This window comes from Haemaphysalis longicornis, unplaced genomic scaffold, assembly GCF_048455015.1.
Source record: "Haemaphysalis longicornis isolate Haplotype H1 unplaced genomic scaffold, Haemaphysalis longicornis Haplotype H1 scaffold_6, whole genome shotgun sequence".
Classification (NCBI taxonomy): domain Eukaryota; kingdom Metazoa; phylum Arthropoda; class Arachnida; order Ixodida; family Ixodidae; genus Haemaphysalis; species Haemaphysalis longicornis.
In genome coordinates, this window is record NW_027526407.1 from 74,851,014 (window position 1) to 74,873,766 (window position 22,753).

Genomic DNA, 22,753 nt, shown 5'->3' on the forward strand with positions numbered 1-22,753 from the left:
CGTGAGAGCCGCTGCCGCCATTGCTGTTATCAAGCGCGCAAGTGGATCGATTTGACGATTTGTGTGAACGCCGATAGAAAAGCCTAGGCGCCTATGCTATAGTGCCTAGAATATTCTAGGCACTATACCTATGCTTCCTGCGTCTGAAAAATCGTTGCTAAAAGCTTTGGCGCCTGCTTGAGATGGCGATGGTGATGGGCGGGACGAAATTTCCGTTGTTTCGGCAGTTAGTGCGCGTTAGAATCGGGCAATTACGGTAATCCCTCCATCGTATTAAGGGTCTTCCTCTGCTTCTAGTCCCGTCTCCCGTTGGCCACTCTGTTACCCTAATGGTTCTCCTGTGTTCAGTGCTCCGCATAACATGCCCAGCCCACGCACACTTTTTCTTGGGATGTAATCCACCCGAGTTTCTTCTCTGATATGACCGGCTTATTAGGCGCCACAAAACACGAAGTCCCGTCCGAATTGTGCTCCAGACAGCTGAGGCATCGCGTCGTTGTCAAGGTCGCCACGGTAACATTTCGTTACTGCATGCGTCCACGCTGGCGCCATATGTTGCACTCGCGCAGACAGGATACTCGTTACGTGAATTTCTCCCCCCCCCCCTCCTTTCCTCTCCCCGCTGCATGAGCGCAGCCAGACTAAGCCGAGCCGAGCCAAGCCGAAGCATCTCATCGCTCCTGGAGTGAGCAGCGAGGCCATCATGGTCATCCGCTTGAGTGCCCTCCGGCGAAACCTGGCATCCGTGACTTCCGACGGCGATGCAGCCCCGATGCGCTGCCGTGTCGCGACCCCAAATGCACGCTTGACCGCCCGCCATCCCTGCCCACGAGTGAACAAACTTTATGGCCGCCCCGCCGAAGAATGGCACGTCCGCTGTTTTGGAGGCGGCACCTACCGCCGGTCGTGCGACCAGATGCTTGGCGAGTTTGTGTGTGTGTGTGTGTGTGCGTGTGTGTATGTATGTATGTATGTATGTATGTATGTATGTATGTATGTATGTATGTATGTATGTATGTATGTATGTATGTATGTATGTATGTATGTATGTATGTATGTATGTATGTATGTATGTATGTATGTATTGATGGTAGGGTTTAACGCGCCGGCGCAACGCAGGCGATGAGGCGCGCCGTAGTGGAGGGCTCCGGATTAATTCTGACCACCTAGGGATCGTTAACGTGCGCCGAAATCTCGTACACACGGCCGTTTTTGCTTTTCGCCTCCATCAGAAAAGCGGCCGCCGCGGCCGGGAATCGAACCCGTGACCTCGTGCGCAGTAGCAGAATGCCTTAGCCAATTAGCCACCGCGGCGGGTTGTATGTATGTATGTATGTATGTATGTATGTATGTATGTATGTATGTATGTATGTATGTATGTATGTATGTATGTATGTATGTATGTATGTATGTATGTATGTATGTATGTATGTATGTATGTATGTATGTATGTATCGTTTCAAGATGCCTTCAGTCTAGCGTGTATGACTGTCTGCATGTTTGTATGCATGCATGTATATACATATAGACATACATGTATACATATATATGTCTCATACGTATACATGCATCATGCATATCATACATGAACATCTATATGTATCATACCTATATCATAAATCTATATGTATAGATCTGTATGCATGTATATGCGTGTATGCATGCAGACATACAGGCATATACAGAAGTCCTCTTCCTGAAACGTCAGTAAACTGATTTTTTAATGTTTTCCCGTGTGTCTGCCTTTACTTATCTTATTTTCTCGCGCTCTTTGCGAGTTTTTTTGTTTCCAGGTATATATGAGTTCTTCTACTTTATGTCTTACTGTTAGCTCATTAATCGGCTTCTTTAGCTCATCAAACGAAAGAAGCCGATTAATGAGCTAACAGTAAGATGTAAAGTAGAATAACTCAGGATCACGCTTCAGAACCGATATTGTCTTACCGAAGAAACAGAGTTTGCGACACAAGAAGCCAGCGACAACCTTACACGCATTATCACGAAGTGTGCATAGAAGTCGGGGGCACGATGGCTACACAGGATACTGGTAAACTTCCCCAGAAAACGAAAAATCTAATTAGGAAACGGCAAACCATGACAATCTCCACCCCAGCTGACAGAATAGAACTAGCGGAGCTTTCGAAGTTAATCAATAAGCGTAAGACAGCTGACATAGGGATGTATAATATGGAAAGGGTCGAATACGCTGTAAAGAACCGAGGTAGCATGAAAGCAGTGAAGAGGCGTGTAGGTGTGGGGAGAAATCAGATTATGCACTTAAAGACAAGCAAGGCAATGTCATCACAAATAGGGATAAAATAGTCACAGTAGCCGAGGAGTTCTATAGGGATCTGTACAGTAGCCGGGACATCCAGGATAATGCCGAACGAGAAAATAGTTCAGAGGAGATAGACATCCCACCAGTAACGACAGAAGAAGTAAGGAAGCCTTTGAGAGAAATGAAAGGGGGCAAAACACCTGGTGAGGATCAGATAACAGCAGACCTCTTGACGGATGGCGTAGAAATTGTACTTGAAAATTACACCATCTTCCCGTGGGGAACCCTGATGAGGATGCGAAGCATCATGGGGGTTCCGTGTGGTTCCATTGTGTTGCCGTTATGTTTAGTGATCTGGTGTTTAGTAGCGCCAGAGGGAATTCTGCGTCCGGGTCCACACCGGCGGCAGAGGCACGCAAGTACTGTTGTGTTACGGTGAGTATAGGCGGTGGTTCTCGCGGCGCCGAAACTCGTCCATCGTGTTCTTGCCGATGTTGTCGTCTCTCTGGTAGAACCGGTAGTCTCCGTCAGCGTTGGTGAGGTAAAGGTTGTTGACGTTGGTGCACCGGCTGAGAGCAACGTACACGCCCTCCTCTTCGCAGCTTTGTCTTCTTCCCCTTCTTCTTCTTCAGCGGTTCCCCTACGGGAAGATGGCGACGGTGGTTGAACGCGAAGCTATCTCGTGATGGATTCTTTGGTTGGCCAATCCCTAGGGGCATCCTGCCACAATCATCATCAGAGGCGCTGCGGACGGGGCATGGACACGGGACATCCCACCAAGTAAGAGATGCCTCGCATCTAAAAACTGGCAAGCCTGTATACGCAATGCCTAATGACCTCAAGTGTACCGGAATCTCGGAAGAACGCGAACATCATCATGATCCATAAGAAAGGTGACATGAAGGACTTGAAAAATAACAGGACGATCAGCTTACTGTCAGTTGTATACACGGTACTCACCAAGGTAATCGGTAACAGAATTTCTGCAACCTTAGATTTCAGTCAACCTAAAGAACAAGCACGGTTCCGTAGAGGCTATTCAACAATGGACCGTATCCACACGATCAATCAGGTGATAGAGAAGTGTGCTGAGTATACTGAACCCCTATATATAGCCTTCATAGATTATGAGAAAGCATTTGACTCGGTCAAAACCTCAGCAGTCATTCACGCATTACCGAACCAGGGTGTAGATGACCATTATGTAAGAATACTAGAGGATATCTACAATGGGTACACAGCTACCATCATCCTCCATAAGGAGAGCAGTAAAATACCTATAAGGAAGGGCGTCAGACAAGGAGACACAATATCTCCAATGGTATTCACAGCATGTTTACAAGATGTATTCAGAACATTGAATTGGGACCTGGTGGGAGTAAGGGTTAATGGAGAATACCTCAGTAACCTCAGATTTGCTGATGACGTTGCCTTGCTGAATAACTCTGGGGACGCATTTCAAAGCATGCTTTCCGCACTGGACAAACAGAGTAGAACCGTGGGCCTGAAAATTAATATGCAGAAAACCAAAGTAATGATCAATACCCTCGGGACAGCACAGCGGTTTGAGATAGGTGGCGAGGCAGTAGAAGTGGTAAGCGAATATATCTACTTAGGCCAAGTTGTGACCCCAGATCCCAACCATGAGGCAGAGATAATTAGAACGATGAAAATGGGGTGAAGTGCATACGGCAGATATTCTCAGATAACAAATGACAGCCTACCATTGTCCGTGAAGAAGAAAGTGTATGACAGCTTCATCTTACCGGTACTCACCTACGGGGCAGAAACTTGGAGGCTCACTAAGAGGGTTCAGCTTAAATTGAGGACGACTCAGCGAGCAATGAAACGGAAGATGATAGCTGTAACATTAAGGGACAATAAGAGAGCGGAGTGGGTCAGGGAACAAACGCGTGTTAAGGACATATTAGTAGAAATTAATAAGAAGAAATGGACGTGGGCAGGGCAAGTAATGCGAGGCAAGATAACCGTTGGCCATTGCGACTACAACACCTTCGGTAAGAGGAAAAAACTGTACTTACGTCACATCACAAGCAGAACACGTCCGATCGCCGCCATGCTTCCTGGTTGTCCTTTTCTACCATCATGTGCGGTCACTTCTTTCCCAGCAGGGAAATAAGTTCCTACAACCTCCCACCGCGGCGAAAAAACAGTGATGCGCAGGGGACAGTCCTAGGGGATAGTCCTAGGTCTTTACGTCTGTACTTCCACCAGCGCCGTCGTTTACGGCATGGTCATTCTGCAGGCAGACGGTCGCCTCGCTGGCGGGTTTTGCGTCGGTATTAGTATGGCGAAGTCCGAGGAAATAATTTTTACGGTTATCATCGCTGGAATGTTCTTCTGTCGGAGATCTGACCCTGCCGCGGCCATGACCAAGACGTCTGCCAACCACGGCCTGTGCGACGCGAATTATTTGTTCCACGTTCGTGTGTCGGTACTGTGACAGGTTAGAGATGACCGTGTCGTGAATGTTGTCTTCATGTCTCCTCTTGTATTCGCGCCTATTTCATATGCCAACGTTCCGTTAGTTGCTTTATTAACCGGTTCAACCACATTCATGTCAGGTAGCCCGTGTTTACGGGACATGCCGTTATCGAAGATGTCGTCACCTCTAGCTTCATTAACCGATTGTTATTGTGCCAGTGGTGCTGTTCTGCGCAGTCCCACATGCGGTACTTGCCGTCTTCAGGAGGAAGCCAGGGAATTAATTTCGTTCTGGAGTCTTCCCGTCGAGACTCGTTACTTTGAGAAATGATGCCCAGGTCGAAGCCAGAAGCATCTCGGTTGCGGGAGGCCTCTATGTTGCCTGGCGGTTTCGGCACGGCTATTTCACTGTAAATTGGTGCAGCAAGGTCAGGCACGACCTCAGGATATGCATCCTCCTCTACAGGCACGCCTTGTGCTCCGTGTACCGGTTGAACGGTAACTGTCCACGTCGTTTCATGTATCTTGGTGTCGTGGGTGGATACCGGTGGATACATTCACACACGTGCTTGGCTTTGAACATATGTGTTAACCCGTGATGCATCACCGGGGCATTTGAAGTTGTTTGCGTCGGTGCAGACGAGAAGCTGCGACGCGACTTCGCCATATCTGAGACAAGCATCATAAAGTTCTCTTCGCGGGAACTGCATCGCTTGCCTTAAGATTTATTGCCAGGTTACGATGACCTCACGAAACTCGGCGGTGTCCATAAACTCTTGCTCAGCGTAGTTGCCAGGCAAAAAGGGCTCGATGTTCCGTAGTTGTCCGGACTCGTAGTCAAGGCGTTGGCTTATGGCGCAAATTTCTTCATCCGTTGTGTCCGCTTTCATAATGGCAGCCTTCGCTTGGGAGATCAGTCTCGTTGTGGTAGAGCGTTGAACACTTCGCTTTCGGTATAGCTGACCTCCAGAAGGCTTCGTTCGGGATTCGGTCATGATGAGAGCGGTTTCAGTTCTTTTCAGGCATTGGTCGCAACCGTTGAGGTACATACCATCGTTCGTTGATCCAGCGGGGATTCGGCACCACTACGTTGCGACTACAACACCTTCGGTAAGGGGAAAAGAACTATATTTACATCACATCACAAGCAGAACACGTCCGATCGCTGCCATGGTTCCTCATCGTCCTCTTCTACCAACATCTGAGATCAGTTCTTTGTCCTCGGGGGAAAAAGTTCCAATATATATATATATATATATATATTATTACGTGGCGGCAAGGCAAAGATGAGACGAATATTGGGCAATGATATAGCGATGTATTTACAAGAATTACAAGCGGCCAAGCGGCCATGCAAGAGCGCGCGCCAGCCACGTCCTCTTCGTCGCCTTCGGTGACTTGTCCTGGCCCGATGGGGCATTGTCCACATAGATGTTCCGTGACATCACCCCCCGGTCGAGGACGATTGTCCCGGTCGAGGCCAAGGCAAGGGGTGGATGGCGATGAGGATGAGCAACGCGGTGAGAATATATACAATGAAGTCCTTGTCGCTACTGATGATGGTGATGGTCGTGATGAGCACCGGCCCCGGAACAGCTGTGTCCGCCGCTGACCCCACGAAGCAGCATCCAAAGCCCTCGTAGAAGCGCCGGAGATCTGTGTGGCAGAACGTCGTCGGCTCGGCGTCTGGTCGTGGCTGGTCAGTACGTCTGGTCTCGGCGGCTCATGGGCAGGGGACACGGGGCTGGGCAATGGTCACGTCCATGGCTCACCGGGGCTGGCTTTCCAAGAGCCAGGATGACACCGCTTCATGAGCCGAGGGGCGAAGCTCGGGGCCGGGTTGGGAATGAACCCCGCGCCCTCCGCCAAAATGTTACGTGGCGGCAAGGCAAAAACGAGACGAATATTGGGCGATGGTACAGCGATGTATTTACAAGGATGAGCTATGTACAAGAGGCCATGCAAGAGCTCGCGTCAGCCACCTCCTCTTTGTCGTCTTCGGTGACTGGTTACGGCGCTATGGGGCATTGTCCAGATTATATATATATATATATATATATATATATATATATATATATATATATATATATATCTGTGAGTGTGTGCGTGTGACCAAAACCTAGTTTGGTATCTGAACAAAGTTGCAATATAATCAATAACTTCCGAAAGATACATGGCCTTTCAACCGTTAGGAGTTAGTTTACTTTAGGAATGTGCTCCCAAACTTTCAAGTCTCCGAGCCAAGCACTTGGAGCGCCGGGGCGGGTATCTTAGTCAATTTTACTTCTTTATGGCGTAATTACGGAAATCCCGCTCGCGCTTCTACAGGTTTATTAGGACAAAACCATGATATAGGTTGTTGAGCGTTTGTATGCGGGCGACATTTGTAAGCAAAACAAATTGGACATATCGACTGGCTACACACATATTCAGAAATCTATAAAAAGACACCTAATTTTCCCTGAATCCCGACTACCCCCATGAGGGATTTTTTGAAGGGAACCCTGTAAAACAAGTTCTTATACATTCGTATGGATGACATACATCAACGCGTTTCGTAAGCAAACAGAAATTTCATTCATCACAGCTGTGAGACATATCGGCCATCATCATCATCATCATCATCAACCTGTGTACGCCCACTGCAGGGCAAAGGCCTCTCCCCATGGATCTCCAATTGTCCCTGTCCTGTGCTAACGGCGACCAATTTATTCCCGCAAACTTCTTGATCTCATCTGCCCATCTAACTTTCTGCCGCCCCCTGCCACGCTTGCCTTCTCTAGTGATCCACTCTGTTGCCCTTCATGACCAACGGTTATCTTGCCTTCGCATCACATGCCCTGCCCACGTCCATTTCTTCTTAATTTCTACTAATATCTCCTTAACACGCGTTTGTTCCCTGGTCCACTCGGCCCTGATATCGGCCCGATACATCATCTCGAAACACAGGACTCACCATTCACACGGGTGCAGGCAGGAGGGGCGTGACCTCTCGTGACGTCACAGGTCCCAAAGTGCACAGAGTCGCACACGTCAACCGCAGTGCGTGCCTGAAACCGCTCATAACAAGTTCAAGGCTCCACACACAGCCACACGCAACAGACCGATGGACTGACGGCCGACCGCAAGCCGGAGAGACCGCGTGTATGGCTTAGAGAACGAATGACTTGCCTCAAACAATCGCGCTGCGGCGCGTTGAGAGAATTTGAGGGGAGGGCGCTGCATAATGGCGCACGCGCTTACGTCACGTGGCACCATTCATTTCCCGCTTCCCTTTGGGTCCCCGGAATAGCGTGCGTGAAGTGCGTCCACGCCCGCACAGCCCTCGCTCGCTTCGTGCCGCTAGGAAGCGGCCAGCGGAGCATTTATCCACGCTTGGCGGCAATTCTCGGATCGCGGCCGACCCTGACCGACTGGGCGTTCGGAGGAGGAAAAGCGGGAGGTCTCGCTGCACAGGCAAATATTACGCAACGAGAAAATCGGCATGGCTCACGCCGATTCTGCCTCGTTGTATGCCTTTCTAGTTGACGTAATGTAGCAGGTTTGGCCTCTCAAGTGAGTTGGCAGAATTGCCGAAGGTGGGGGTGTTAAAAGGCAATTGTCTTTTTTGGGTTTCCTTAACCATCAGATGTCTGTGTATGTATGTATGTATGTATGTATGTATGTATGTATGTATGTATGTATGTATGTATGTATGTATGTATGTATGTACGTACGTATGTATGTACGTATGTATGTACGTATGTATGTGTGTATGTATGTATGTATGTATGTATGTATGTGCAAGTATGTATTTATGTATGCATGTATGTATGTATGTACGTACGTATGTATGTATGTGTGTATGCACGTATGTCTGTATGTATGTATGTATGTACGTATGTCTGTATGTATGTATGTTTCTTCATCCGCCAGGTTTAAAAAAAAACAGGTGATAGAGTGCTTGAACTCAAAGTACATGCGGGCCGTGATAACATACAAGACCGTACCAAACTACTGAAACTGCTGCCGTGGTTCATATATCGCCTTATTCAGCGCAAAGGAAACATCACGCATATTTCAGACAAAATATAAGCATGCAGTACCTGCATACCACACAGCTATTATACCATACACCATACTGCAGTGCCGGCATACATAGTACCGAAAGCACCAGCGTTCTTCTAATTATAATACGCGGTGGATTGGATTTTACGGCACCAAACGAAAAGGAACGATACGTTAATAGCGGTTTCTAAGAGCGTAGAGGCAACATAAAACTCCAAAGCATTAGACGTTAACTCTAGCTGCTTTGCGTACGTAAAACAACAGGTCCCGGCAGACGAGTAGCGGCAGCGGAGGAGAAGAGTGCCAAGAGTAGGAAAGGGAGCGGGGAGAGGGGGTTGCACGGCAGGAGCAGCAGAGCTTGCAGCGAAGCGAGCGGATACGAGGAGAATTCCTTTAAAGCGAAAGCTTTAATGCTTTTCCCCATAGACCGGTTGGTCGACCGGAGAGCTCTGATAACATCTCTGGACACACGGCGCATGCGTGAAACGAGGCTCCCGTTGGGTCAGAACTGTTACTTGAAAATCGCGAAAAAGGAACGGTTGTAGGTAAGACCATACACGCATCAATCATAGTATACTTCATCTCATAAACCACATATCGGCATACATTTAGATCAATCGTAAATGCGTCTACTTAGTGCGCGAAAAATCGCCACACGGGAGAGAGAGAGATGAAACTTTATTAGGCAGCTCAAGTCCGAGCCGCGGAGATATCAGTCCACGGAGGAAGGGGGTGTTCCACGGTCCTCCGACGGTGGTGGGCTTGGCGGAGTCCACGGTCCTCCGACGGTGGTGGGCTTGGCGGAGGTGCACAAAGAGTTTCAATGTGGGCAGCCAAGAGGGACCACAGGGCTGCCCGTAGGTTTTCAGGGGGAGCGGCCCAGCTAGACCACGATTAGGGAATATCAGGGGGGAAGGGGTTGGTCGAAAGAAATGTGGAAGACGAGGTCGCCCGTACACAGCGCCAATATGTATGTTCATTGTCCGGATAGCCACCGCATACCTGACAGTGCGGACGGCCTGGGGACTTTTGTATGTAGTGGAGGAACAGATCACAGGGGAGGGACAATGTCTGCGCCTGTCTGATATATGTGGCGTGTCTCCGTGACATGAATTTAGATGGGGAGGGAAGTACCATTCTTGCTTTGCGGAGGTTGCCGAGATGTTCGCGGCGCCTTTTATGGTGCATTGCTCTATCCTCCTTTGGATTGTATTCCTCAAGCCACGGCTGAGGGCTGCCCGGGAAATGAGCGTCGCGGGCCAGAGCATGAGCTCGTTCATTACCCTCTATGCCTTGGTGGCCAGGGATCCATTCGAGGAAAACGTGTAGGTGGGGGTGAGCGTGCATGTATGTTGTCAGGCTAGTGTGGACAGGGGATGGAATGTCATTCGAGGCGAAGCTTCGAAGTGCTCCCTGACTGTCCGTGCGGACTGTAATGTGGGCGGTCCGATGCTGGTGAAGTGTAATGGCTTCTGCGATGGCTTGAGTCTCTGCAGCTGTGGGCGAGGGGACGTTGACGTGATGCCGTACGTGAGCTGTGCAGGGGCCAACCGATGCCGTAGTCGTTGTATGGTCCACAAAACGGGCGTCCGTGTAGTAGGTGTCATGTATTGGTTCGGGCAGATGTTGAGCGCGAGATGCTCTACGTTCTTGATCTGTGGCTTGACTCATGTGTTTTGGTATGGGTAGCACAGTGATTCTTGGTATGGTTTCCCAGGGTGGCGGCGAGGGAGTGATGGGTGGGAGGTGGTCGGTGGGATACCCGAGGGCGCGAAGAATCTCCCGCCCTTGCATTGAAGTTGTTAGTCGGTGGTGCTGAGCTTCATGACAAACTGAGGCTTTTTCTTCAAGAGGTCGTTCTTCGTTTTCGATTTGGGTCTTCCATGGTTTGACGATCGATTGGACGCACTTTAGCTTTCGCGCTTCTGTCAATTTTCTTCTGGAAGGGAACAGTAAAGTTTTTTTTTCTGATCTGGTTATTAGGAAGTGATGGTAATTTTTTTTCCTGTTCGTAAACACGCTCCAATCACGGAGTGTTACATACAAACGTGTCCTTTGTGCTAACACGTACAACACACGCTACCTGCTGGTATACACGAGCACGCTACATACTTCGAGCGAAGTCCGACCGTTGTGATTTCGTAGGGAAAGCAGGTCAAGAGAGTGAGAGAGAGAGAGAGATAATAGAGTTTGTTGAGTCAAATCAGGTCAGCATATATGTGGGATTGCCGTGAGAAAGAAAAAAGATGAAAATACATATACTACATAGGGGCCCACCCACGATGGTGCGCTAATTATCACCGCTTGCCTGAGCATGACGAATTTCGCTGATTTCCTTTGCCGCTTCCGGGCTGACCCAACTCTGTACTCCTTTGCAGTCGTTGGCTGCACATTGTGTTTCCGGGCCCTGACCAACCGCAACTAAGGGGAAAATAATACAGGGCACAGTGACTTTTCTAGGTAGGTAAAGCTAGGTAACTTTTCTGATTGGGATGACAGTGCCGCTACGGTTTAAAAGCGACGTAGTAAAGGGCTGATCTTATCTTAGAGCATCCTCCACCACCCTACAGAGCTTGTCCGTTTCAGTCACATTCCATCCCCGGTGTTCTGACTTGAAAGGTCGAATATTCGCAAACCTCTCTCTCTCTCTCTCTCTCTCTCTCTCTCTCTCTATATATATATATATATATATATATATATATATATATATATATATATATATATATATATATATATATATATATATATATATATATATATATATATATATATATATATAGTAAACATTCAGAAAGTGATATTTCTCACGAGCAAGGAGACGACTTGCATATGAACACTGGGAAAATAACTTGCAGAACTCCACATCGTACATCGTTTTTGTGGGATTGGAATTGGTAGTTTCCGTGTTACTATGGAACAAGGAGCAAAGCTCTGAACTTGAAACTGCGCACACAGCAAGCTCTCGCCTTCAGTATTAGCTGTGCGAAAATACTTTGTATTCAACTGAACAACTCCGGAGTATTAACTTTTCAAAGAACTGTGACGAGCCGGAAAGCTGCGTCTGACCACACTTCTGAGTTACCCGCCCTCGCTGACTCCACCTTGCAAGCTCGAGCGAGGAAAAGGACCAAAACTGCCAGCTTAATTGTTTACGAGCACGCAATGACAGAGAGAGACGGACACAGTGTTTGCCTGGGCCTGCGGGGAAATGTTATTTGTGACTCAGCTCAAGGAAAGTCACTGCGTCCGATGCGTATGTGAAATCCATTACTTTTTTTTTATGGGGAAGGGAAGGGTATCTTGGATGTGACTATCAGATCCTTTAGTAACCCACAACGTGATATCGTTGGCGTAGATGCTGTGATGTAGGTCGGGGATGCCGTAGAGCAGCGGCGCGCCTTATAGGGCCATATTAAAAAGGAAAGGGGAAAGAACAGATCCCTGGGGGGTACCTTTGCCATCGAGGGGTATTGGGGGTGTAATCAATTGTCCAGAGATCTATATCAATCCTGTCGTCGCCGGAAGGACACTGAAGTCGACCTGGAAAAAGGACCACCTGTAGGAACAAAAGTTTTATCTGATCTTTGAGGGGGAGGGGGGGGGGGAATCAGACTCAGTTATTTTCACTCTTGCCTGGAAATACCCTGAAAATCGCATATTTCGTGTTGCAATGATCCTCAGGGGTCCAGGTTTGAACTGGGAACTAGGGCGTCTGGCTCATCGCTTGCGCCCGTAAAATTTCCGAGCTATGTAATTTCCGAGCAATTTTCTTCACAACAAAGGACGTGCATAGTCGCTTCTTCTCCGCGCACTGTGTGACGTGCTGGAAGAAGCTGCCCACAAAATATGTCACGCGCACTTGTCCAAAACTTGCGTCAGGCTAAGCAGTGACACGTTCGCGGCCGGATGGGAGAGACTTCTGCTTGCACACCGAATTTCCTTAGATCACCGAGTAAGCGCAACAAAGCTGGCCGGGGCACAAAAATGTACGGTTCCTTCCGGAGTGCGACTTACGCCTGTGCTGCTCTGCAACTATGAATTGACGGTTGAAAGCTCACTTACCAAGTTCGCCCTGCATTTACAAGGGGGCAAGTGACAAACATTATAGGCCTGCGCATGCGCTCGTATGTTTCCACTGTTGGGGTTTGCGCATGCGCGAGAAGACGTCCTCTGTCTGTCTTCCCCTCACCCTTCTTGTGATATTTCATCATCACCATCATCATCATCACCGCCAGCCTATCTACGCCCACTGCAGGGCAAAGGCATCTCCCATTTTTCGCCAATTATCCCGGTACGGTGCAAACTGCTACCAATTTATCCCCGCAAACTTCTTGATCTCATCTGCCCATCTAACTTTCTGCCACCCCCTGCCACGCTTGCCTTCTCTAGGGATCCACTCTGCTACCCTGAATGACCAACGGTTATCTTGCCTTCACATTACATGGCCTGCCGACGTCCATTTCTTCTTCTTAATTTCTACAAGTATGCCCTTTACACGCATTTGTTCCCTGACCCACTCCACTCTCTTCTTGTTCCTTAATGCTACACCTATTATCTTCCGTTCCATTGCGCGCTGAGTCTCTCTCAATTTAAGTTGAACCCTCTTAGTGAGCCTCCAAGTTTCTGTCCCGTAGGTGAGTACCGGTAAGATGCAGCTGTCATACACCTTCTTCTTAAGGGACAATGGTAGGCTGCCATTCATTAGTTGAGAATGTTTGCCGTGTGCATTCCACCCCACTCTTATCCTTCTAATTATCTCTGCCTCATGGTTGGGATCCGGGGTCACAACTTGGCCAAAGTAGATGTATTCGCTTACCACTTCCACTGATTCGCCACCGATCTCAAACCGCTGTGCTGTCCCGGTTTGAGACAGCACAGCCCTGCTTCAGCTCGTAGCGTGTGATATGTATTTCTATTAATTTTCATTTCGCATTACCTTTGCATTGTTCTTGCTTTCTGAAATAGGGTTATGTGGCGGCAGGACAGATATGAAACGAACCACGGTAGATGGAGCGATCTATTTACACTATGAACGTGGTGGCCATAAGAGAGTTTGCGCAGGCTGCCCCCCTCAGAGCTTCGTCCTCGTCGGAGGCACTGCCCTCTTCATTGTTGTCTCGTGACAATAGCAAACCCAGCCGGCAGCCGGGATAACCTCAGACCTCATAGCCGACTCTTCTTTCCCCCTTCAGGCCCCTGGGCTCTGTTCGTGTTAATACATCAGTCACTCACTCTCGCGTGTACGAGCCGGCGATGCTGACACGGGGATGGATTTTACTCGCCACTGCAACATGCATCAAGGCATATAAGACCAAGGCATAAGACACATCTCTTCCCAGTCCCGCCCAGGTCTTATAAGAAAAACACTCATAAGAAAAAAAAGTTTTTCCATCCCTTCCTGAAGAAAGTCGAGAGGAGCGAGAAACCTTTCACATCAAAAGCGCGTCAAGACCTTCGCTTCAAATGGGTCCAACCTTCGCTGAAAGTGCGCCCAATCAATTGTCAAACATTAAAGACCCAATTCGCGAACGAAGAGTGAATCCACGCGGCGATTTATCGTGCAACAGGTAAACGCATGTAAGATCGACCCAAATGCATACGCCCATATGTGGTTTACGAGATGAAGCTGTGCATTGCACTCCTTGATCGATGCGTGTAATGTCTTATCTAGAACCCGATTTTCAAGTAATCGTTTCGACACCGTGGAAGCCCGGTTTATTCACGCGCGCGCTGTGTGCCCAGAGAACTTATCAGCGCTTTTCGGCCGACAAACAGGTCTGCGAGGAAATGCGTTGTTTTTGCAGCGTAAGGTACACACTGCCCGAGGTTCAGCAGTTTCGTGTGGACCTTGAAGCGCCGTGCTGCGCAAGCGCGAGGAGCATTGGATTGGATTGGATTAGATTAAATTGGATTGTATGGATTGTAAATCTAAACCGATTGGAGTACGGGTGTTTAGAGAATTGGGTCTGCGCATTCCAGAGGAGTGACGTCATAGCCGCGGCAGACGCACTGGCGCCGGCGCGTGCCCAGCTGTGCGCCTCCGTTGCTCTGACGCTGCGCCGGAGCCGCTTGACAGCCGTTTCGCGTGGCTCCTGGAGCAGTGACTGGACTGGACTGGACTGGACTCGTCGAGACTCGACTCGACTCGACTCGACTCGACTCGACCGGACCGGACCGGACCGGACCGGACCGGACTGGACTGGACTGGATTTGATTGGATTGCTGAACCTTAGCTCCCACTACTTATAACCTGGCATAGCCGAGCTAAGCCACTGCTAATTTTTTTACAGGACGCCATCGGTCCCACTAAGAAAGCTTTCGCTTAAAAAAATCATTTTCGTCTAGCCTCGGAGTAGCCTTCAGCAGAAACATCCTTTTAAAAATCGGACTGGTGACATCACCTTAGGGAGGACATGATGGGGCAGGCGTTGTGTGCGTGCCCGCGCTTCTCGTCGGCGCGACCGACAGCGCGAAGCTCATTACACGCGAGAAACCTTTGAGCGAAAGACTTTTTAGGCCCCTGGAGGTGCAAAGACAGTGCAATGGGAGATTTGAAAGGGTCTTGTGGGCTTCTTCAAACCCTCAGGACTGGAGGCCAGTTTGTGACTGTCGTCCTCTCTGCCTCGTTTCGTGCGTGTGTGCGTTTTTGTACAGTTGAACCTCGTTGCAACGAACACTGATATTGCGAATTATCGGCTATAGCGAACTAAATATGAACTTTGGTTTGTCACGTTTTATTTCAATGACACTTACTCTTTTATAACTTAACTGAAACCGTGAGAGCCGCGCGTGATATCGGATATAACGAATAAATATTTAACCAGGAGTGTTCTCTGAGAAGCTATTTGAAAAAAGAAACCCGTCGTCCGAAACTGTAGAAGTTTAAACGCCCTTTTGTTCGTGGACACAGTTGAAAACTCCGTTCTTCTCAGTGCTGCGAGTAGCCACCAGACGAATATCACATCCTTCATCAAATAAATGAGGATGCAGGCCTGTATTGTCAAGTGAACTTTGTTCTGTAGTAATTTCACGTACTCGTGTTCCGGTTCATTGAGGTTGAAATGCAACAAGGAGAAAGGTAAGGGTTACCTTGTTTATAGTGGATTAGAAGCCTTAAAAAAGCATTTCTGTACCAAGTATTTTTGCGTGAGCTAGATTTTTGATTTGTTAGAACCGATTTTTACCTCTACTTTTACAACAAATATTGGATATAACGAACTAATGTGCTCTCTCTCTCTCTCTCTCTCTCTCTCTCTCTCTCTCTCTCTCTCTCTCTCTCTCTCTCTCTCTCCTCGTTGTCGCCATCGACTTTGAGAGCCACGTTCCGTAGCCGAACACTGATGCATCCGCTGTTTGTTACAGCCAAATAGCGCCCGCAACGCGATAGCTACCCAATCGCTGCGGTATGTATACAAAAGCTTCTGCGTCCGGCGATGACGGATATCGGCATTTCCTTTTGGGAAGCGAGGACGGAGTGCACGGCATCATATTCACGCTTTCACGCACCGCCGGCGCGACGAGAAGTGGCCTCGCTACTAAGCCGGGCAGGAAGTGCGTCACAGTTCACTAACCTTCCACGTCACATCCCGTCGCCGGCGGGCCCGAATCCAGCTGCGGTTACGCGTGCCTGCGACCACGTGGTGATTTATGGACCGGTCGCGCCAGACCGGTTCAACACCCCGGTTGATGGAATAATGAGACGAGGGAAAGTGCTCGGAACAATATAATAAAGATGCAGGGAGCAGAAACGTGGTCTTCCTCCGTGAAGGCGGGCTGCTTCCGGTCTGGAGGATGCGCCGCGGTCCCGGCAGGCAAGTGTGAAGCGGAAATGAGATGTCGGAAGCAAAACCGCACGCTTCCGTCCTCCAAATCCCCGGTCGCGCGTCTTGATCATGTGCTCCTGGGAATCGGAAGGCGCGTGAAAATTTGGCAGCGAGTTCGAGGATTTGCCGGGAGCGCGGTGGACCCCCGTACGAGGGCGGTTTATTGAACGCTATTTTATCGAACTTCATTTTATGGAACGCCGTTTCAATGGCAGACGCTTCACCGAAGCCGTTTTATCGAAAGAGCTTTTTCGAAACAGGCTTTGTTGACAGATTTTTTGTTTGGCAAAATTTGTAGCAGTTATATTTTTAGAAAAATACTTCGTGTGGTTATGTTTCTCCAGTGCGCAAAATCTGTTATTTGTTAATTTAGCAGGAGCAACTGTAGCAACGAATCTAGGCGTTACTTCATCCTCTATCTGCGCCGTAGCATACTCCATGGCCTTACGCACGGCCGTGGAGTATGCTACGGAGTATTCTATTCTAGAATACTCCATATGGAGTATGGAGTATTTTAAACATTTTGCTTATGTTTTACTCCACTTTTCCTTCCAAACATGAAGTTATCACCTCTGCTCTACATATGTGCAGCACTTCTCAACGCTAGTGTGCCCTGTGTCAGAAAGTCGCATAGAAAGTTAAACACAGCATTAATATCCCTCTATTTCTACTAATGATTAAATGATTTCCTTCCCTGTATTTCTGCTAATAGTAAACGATTTCTTCCCATTATTTTATTAACGATGACGATTGTGTCACACATGAAGGCTCTTGCGAGTGCATTGCGAGTGCCAAGCAGAGGGTGCGTACGATTGCGCTTCCCTAATAAAACGAATAATACCCTTAATTAATACATTATGTGGGGTGTTCGAAATGGTAAAAAGCTGTTCCTTAAAACAAATTGTGCTTGATTTAAGATTAATTCGGGAAATCTAGGAACGACCTCTGTGAAAAGACTAATTGTTTTATATGTTGAAAGAAACGCGCCCATATACTGTGAGCTTGTCGCATGCAGTGCATGGTACAGCCACGATCACGTGGAGGCATCTGTAGATTAGCTTAGCGGAACGGCAAATTAAACAAGACTAAGAATGTATGTGAAAGAAAAAAAACAGCATTTTCGATAAAACCGGCGAATTTCGATTCGATAGATTCGATAATCGACAGGTTCGATAACCTGTCCGGGAGCTCTGAAGAATAACCCGCATGGATTTATTTACGAATACTCGAAAACGTCGCTCGCAGCACAAAACTCAGCAGCGTTTAATTGGACATTATTGCTTTCGAATTCACAATTCATAAGAAATGCTTAGGTATCTATAAATTTTTTTTTTTTTTAGTGGGCTAACATGGTTCGTGGCATGTTTGGTACGATCGCCAAACCCTGGTTAGTTTTTCTCCTTGGTTACTTTGGTTACTTGGTTAGTTTTTCTTCCCTTCTACCGGCTGGTCGATTGGGAAAATGGGCCATGGAACACTGAACTACATTCTAACTAACGACAACCAACAGGAGCACGAGGGAAGAACAGTTAGAAGAACTATAAGTGGCCTTCCCTAAATTCCACGCCAAACCAGTAGTGACGGACGCCCAAACGCGCACGAAACAATGCTTTCGACAACGCAGGCTCCCACGCGCGTTATTTTCTCTTTTCCGCCTTCCTATGCGTCAGCGGCTCCGAGATGACAAGGCCGGCGAACCGCGCCAACCGCCGTGCTAGCCCATTCTAGCCACCCTAGCCGTGCGGGCCAGGCGTCGACAGAAGATGAATGGCCCAGCGGCGAAAAACAACTAGAATCTTCTAGTCCATTGTAGCAAGCACGGAAGTTGGTTATAGGTCAGGCCTTGTTACCGGAGTGGCGTCGCTCGCACATCCGGAGCGCGTCACAAGAACGTCACTCATGAGACGATGGTTCGGGGAGGGCAGCGGCGTGCCGTGGTGTCTCGGGTAAAGACGTACAGTCTTGTAAAAATTTTCTGGGCCACACCAAAAGCTACTGGTCCACGGATGATTAAAAGCAAAGGCTTCACGTTAGAGAGTGACCGAGTTATTTTTAATTACGACAACTAAGAAAGGTGATTTCACCAGCTTTCTGGCATTAAACATTTCGGTTTCACTGAAAGGTAAGCTTGCAGTTCGAATTATTTGTGTCCTTATTAACTCCTTACATGGGCTAGAAACTTTTGACAATGAATGCACATCACTGCGAAGCGCTTATAAAACCATGGAGGGGTAAAGTTCAAAGCTGCGAATATTGTAGCGTAAGCTAAACTGGCCGAGGTTGAGCAGTTTCGCGTGGACCTTGAAGGGCCGTGCTGCGCAAACGAGAGGAGCATTGGATTGGATTGGATTGGAGTACGGGTGTGTAGAGAATTGGGTCTGCACATTCGCCGGACTGCGCATTCCAGAGAAGTAACGTCATAGCTGCGGCAGACGCACTGGAGCCGGCGCGTGTCTAGCTGTGCGCCTCTGTTTCTCAGTAGCCAAGTCTGACGCTGCGCCGGAGCCGCTTGATAGCCGTTTAGCGTGGCTCCTGGAGAGCCATGCTGCGCATGCGCGAGGAGCAGTGACTGGACTGGACTGGACCGGATTGGATTGCATTGAAAATCGTTTTAGCAGCAGTAAGCATGATAATCAGCTAATCCTAGACAACCAGGAAACCTAAGAATAACGAGCTGAATTTAAGCTCACGCTACGTATATCCTGGCATATATAGTCGAGCTAAGCCACTGCTAATTTTTTTCACGTTCCTTAAAATGAGCCTTGCCTGAACTCATTTAAAATATCGAAGCACTGTTAAGGCGCTCTCACTGTTAAGGAGAGCGTTTATGACGAAAAAAAAAACAAAATAAAGAAAGCTGCTGCGGATTCCACCCAAATTGTTCCGATTGATTTCTTCCGGTCCGGAAGGACACACGAACCTAGATTTTACGAAAACCCGGTTTTAAGAATTTCCCGAATCAACGAGCAAATCCAGATTACACCCCCCCCCCCCTTCCCACGCAGTTTCCTGGAGGCTTAATGCTTTCTCGGTTTTACCACCTTCCCGATTTTTTCGAGATGATTCACAAGTTCTGGTGACTTTGTTACATCCAGGTTCAACCAGTAAAGTATCGTTGTAACAAAATCGCTTTATTCGTATTACCGGTTTATTCGATTCTTTTTTCGCGGTACCAACTGCAGTGCAGGGAGCGCCAGCCACCCGCGATTTTAACGAAGCACTGCTTTTAACGAAATTAATCTCCAGTGCCGAAGATCCAGTGATTTCCAGTAATTAATCTCCAGTGAACGAAGCTAAAGCTTAGTTCCCCGGCTAAAGCTAAAGCTTCGTCATTTTTCCTTAAAAAATAGGATCTGTACTTTCGGTGCAGCGAAATCGTTAATGACGTAGATCAGTAAAGAAAATATTTTTGTTCGGCCTTCCGAACTTTTTTAAAATTTTTATATGCACCCGCCTCGGTGGCTCAGTGGCTAAGGCGTTGCGCTGCTGAGCACGAGGTCGCGGGTTCGATTCCCGGCCGCGGCGGCCGCTTTTCTGATGGAGGCGAAAAGGACGCCCGTGTGTACGAGATTTCGGCGCACGATAAAGATCCCCAGGTGGTCAAAATTAATCCGGAGCCCTCCACTACGGCGCGCCTCTTTCATCGCCTGCGTTGCGTCGGCGCGTTAAGCCCTACAATCAATCAATCAATTGATCAATCAATCAATCAATCAAAATTTTTATATGCCTACATTTGCCGGGAGGCAATGTTGTAGAGGGGAATCGTACAGACAATGGTACTAGGCGGGGCAAGTCCATAAAATATTTTAAGAAATGGAGAAAAGGGTGCGGTGTGGGCCGTGGGAACAGACGTGGCATAAAACATTCTGTTTACGCAGTTCCCCGTTAGCCGCAGCCACGAACACGTGCGTGCGTGCGTACGTGTGTTGTGATTGATTGATTGATTGTAGGGTTTAACGCGCCGACACAACGCAGGCGATGAGGCGCGCCGTAGTGGAGGGCTCCGGATTAATTTTGGCCACCTGGGGATCTTTAACGTGCGCCCAAATCTCGTACACACGTGCGTTTTTGCTTTTCGCCTACAACAGAAAAGCGTGTGTGCGTGTGTGTGTGCGAGAAAGAGCGAGTAAGCGAGCACGCGCGCGCGCGAGAGAGAGAGAGATAGAGAAAGATATAAATATATATATATATATATATATATATATATATATATATATATATATATATATATATATATATAGAGAGAGAGAGAGAGAGAGAGAGAGAGACGCCCTGCCCTTTTCAGGTTGATAACTTAGAAACGGAGTACGGCCCTCATTGTTCGGACGTATTTGTGTTTGAGCGAGAAAGAGAAAGACTCCAGTGAGCAAGTTAAACACCATGCCCTTTTTATGGAGGTTAACTTGGACACGGGATACAGCGCTCATTGTTTGGGCGCTTCGAACGACTGGCGATGACTCTCTGTACGGCCTTCAAAGAACGGTGTCGGCACACGTAAACACGTACAGTTCTCGGGCGGTTAGAGACAGGAAATGATGATCGGAATGAAAACGCAGCTGGGCAGACGGCCTTTTCACGTCCGCGTAGGATTGCCTTGTGTTGCTGCTTTACGAGGCACGCGTTTGTGAAATGTCTCACACGTTCTGGCAAAATACACCAACTAGAGTCACTCTTATTTAGTGACACTAACACCAACTATACAGCCCTCGCGCAAAAAAAAAAAAAAAATTGTTGCTATTGTTATTATTACATTTATTGTTATTTATAATATATGAAAGGCGGAGAGGCTCGAGAGGTTACAAGCATCGCGAAAAAAAACAGTCCGTGGTATTTTTAGTACCTTGCTTGTCTACTGCGTCGTGCAAATGATGATGCATGAGTCATTGTTTTGGGGCATGTTTGCCTCTGGGTGCAAAAAAAGAAAAATTCCCCTGTGAAAACGGAAAGAGCATTACTAGCGAGAAATTACAATTTCCACCTTCGTTTCTCACTAGATTTCTATAAATTCCAGCTGGAATCGACAGCTTCTGACTAGAAAAATTCTCAGTCTAGCTCTAGAGACGATTATTTCCAGCTAGCAGGTTTTTTTTTCTTCCCGCCGGACTGACAAATGCTGGCTGGAAGTAATAGCTGCCAGCCGGAACAACATCTCAATCCAGCTATAAATGAGCTAGGAACTTAATTTCTAGCTAGAAATTCTGCATATTTCTACCTAGAAGGAATTTCTGGTTCAATAATCCAGCTAGAAAAAAAAATATTGCTTTCACCTGGGTTCGAAAGCTTAAAATCTTTCGCGACTTTCACGCCGCACGCAGTGGCTTCAAAAAAAAAAAAAAAAGAACACGGGCGCCACCGGAACGGGTCCACCATCTGAAAAACCGGTTATGCAAAGAGCGGCCGAATTCGGTCGGGCAGCGACTTTTTACGGAACCCCATCCGTCGGGGTCCGACGACAACACGCGCCGTCGCAAGTACACGACGTATGTTTTTCTTTTACGTTGTTCCGTAGTTAATTTCCCGGTCGACGTTCATACGTTGTCACACATTTGCAGTGCAGGAATTTAAGCTGTAATACAAGTTTGTACTTCCATGTCTCAAAGGGCAAGAAATTGAGTAAATGTAGTTGAGTACCTGACGGCGGCAACAGCAGCAGCGGTGCATACGGGCGGGGCTCAGCGGAGTTCCGACTACGAACAAAACGATCTCGCATCTCGCACACGTATACGCGCGACAAGCTGGAATGCGAGACCTGCCTGCTGGGGACGCACGTGCAATGCGCCGGCGGCTGTTTCGGTTCGCATCTGACGCAGGAGCTGTTTCCGGTAGCGGCAGCCAATAGCAAAGCAGCAGTGATCCCAATTGGTCGGTTTTGTTTTGCCGCTTTCGTTTGAAACGAGCGTTTGAAACGACTGCTGAAGTTACTGAAAAATTGCGATTAGAGGAGGAATTTCGCAGTGTTTCACGCGCTGATTCTGATGTCACCAGTTTGATCGAAAAAAATTTATAATTAAGCGGTATAACAAGCAAACCGAAGGACCCGTAGGACCGCCCCATCGGCTTCCATCGCTGAACGCATGTGCCGTCAGCGATACTTGTTACCAAGAAAAACCGAATCGCGAGTTGGCAAAGCAATAGTATAAAGGTGTTTGAGTCTCTGCTG

At 48.0% G+C, this 22,753-nt stretch overlaps 1 protein-coding gene across 4 annotated transcripts in view; it reads right to left on the reverse strand.

Moving 5' to 3' along the window:
* The window catches only part of Insc (spindle orientation adaptor protein inscuteable), a 58,905-nt gene extending 36,556 nt beyond the window's left edge, over positions 1–22,349 (reverse strand). Inside the window, exon 1 of one of the 4 annotated variants that reach the window (XM_077675278.1) lies at positions 22,225–22,349. In XM_077675278.1, coding sequence (XP_077531404.1) covers positions 22,225–22,254 — 30 coding nt within the window. In that variant the 5' untranslated portion in view covers positions 22,255–22,349. Of the gene's footprint in view, positions 1–7,679; positions 7,904–22,224 lie in introns of those variants that run through there. The other 3 variants (XM_077675276.1, XM_077675277.1, XM_077675280.1) reach the window with 3 other exon arrangements.
* Between the last annotated feature and the right edge of the window lie 404 nt (positions 22,350–22,753).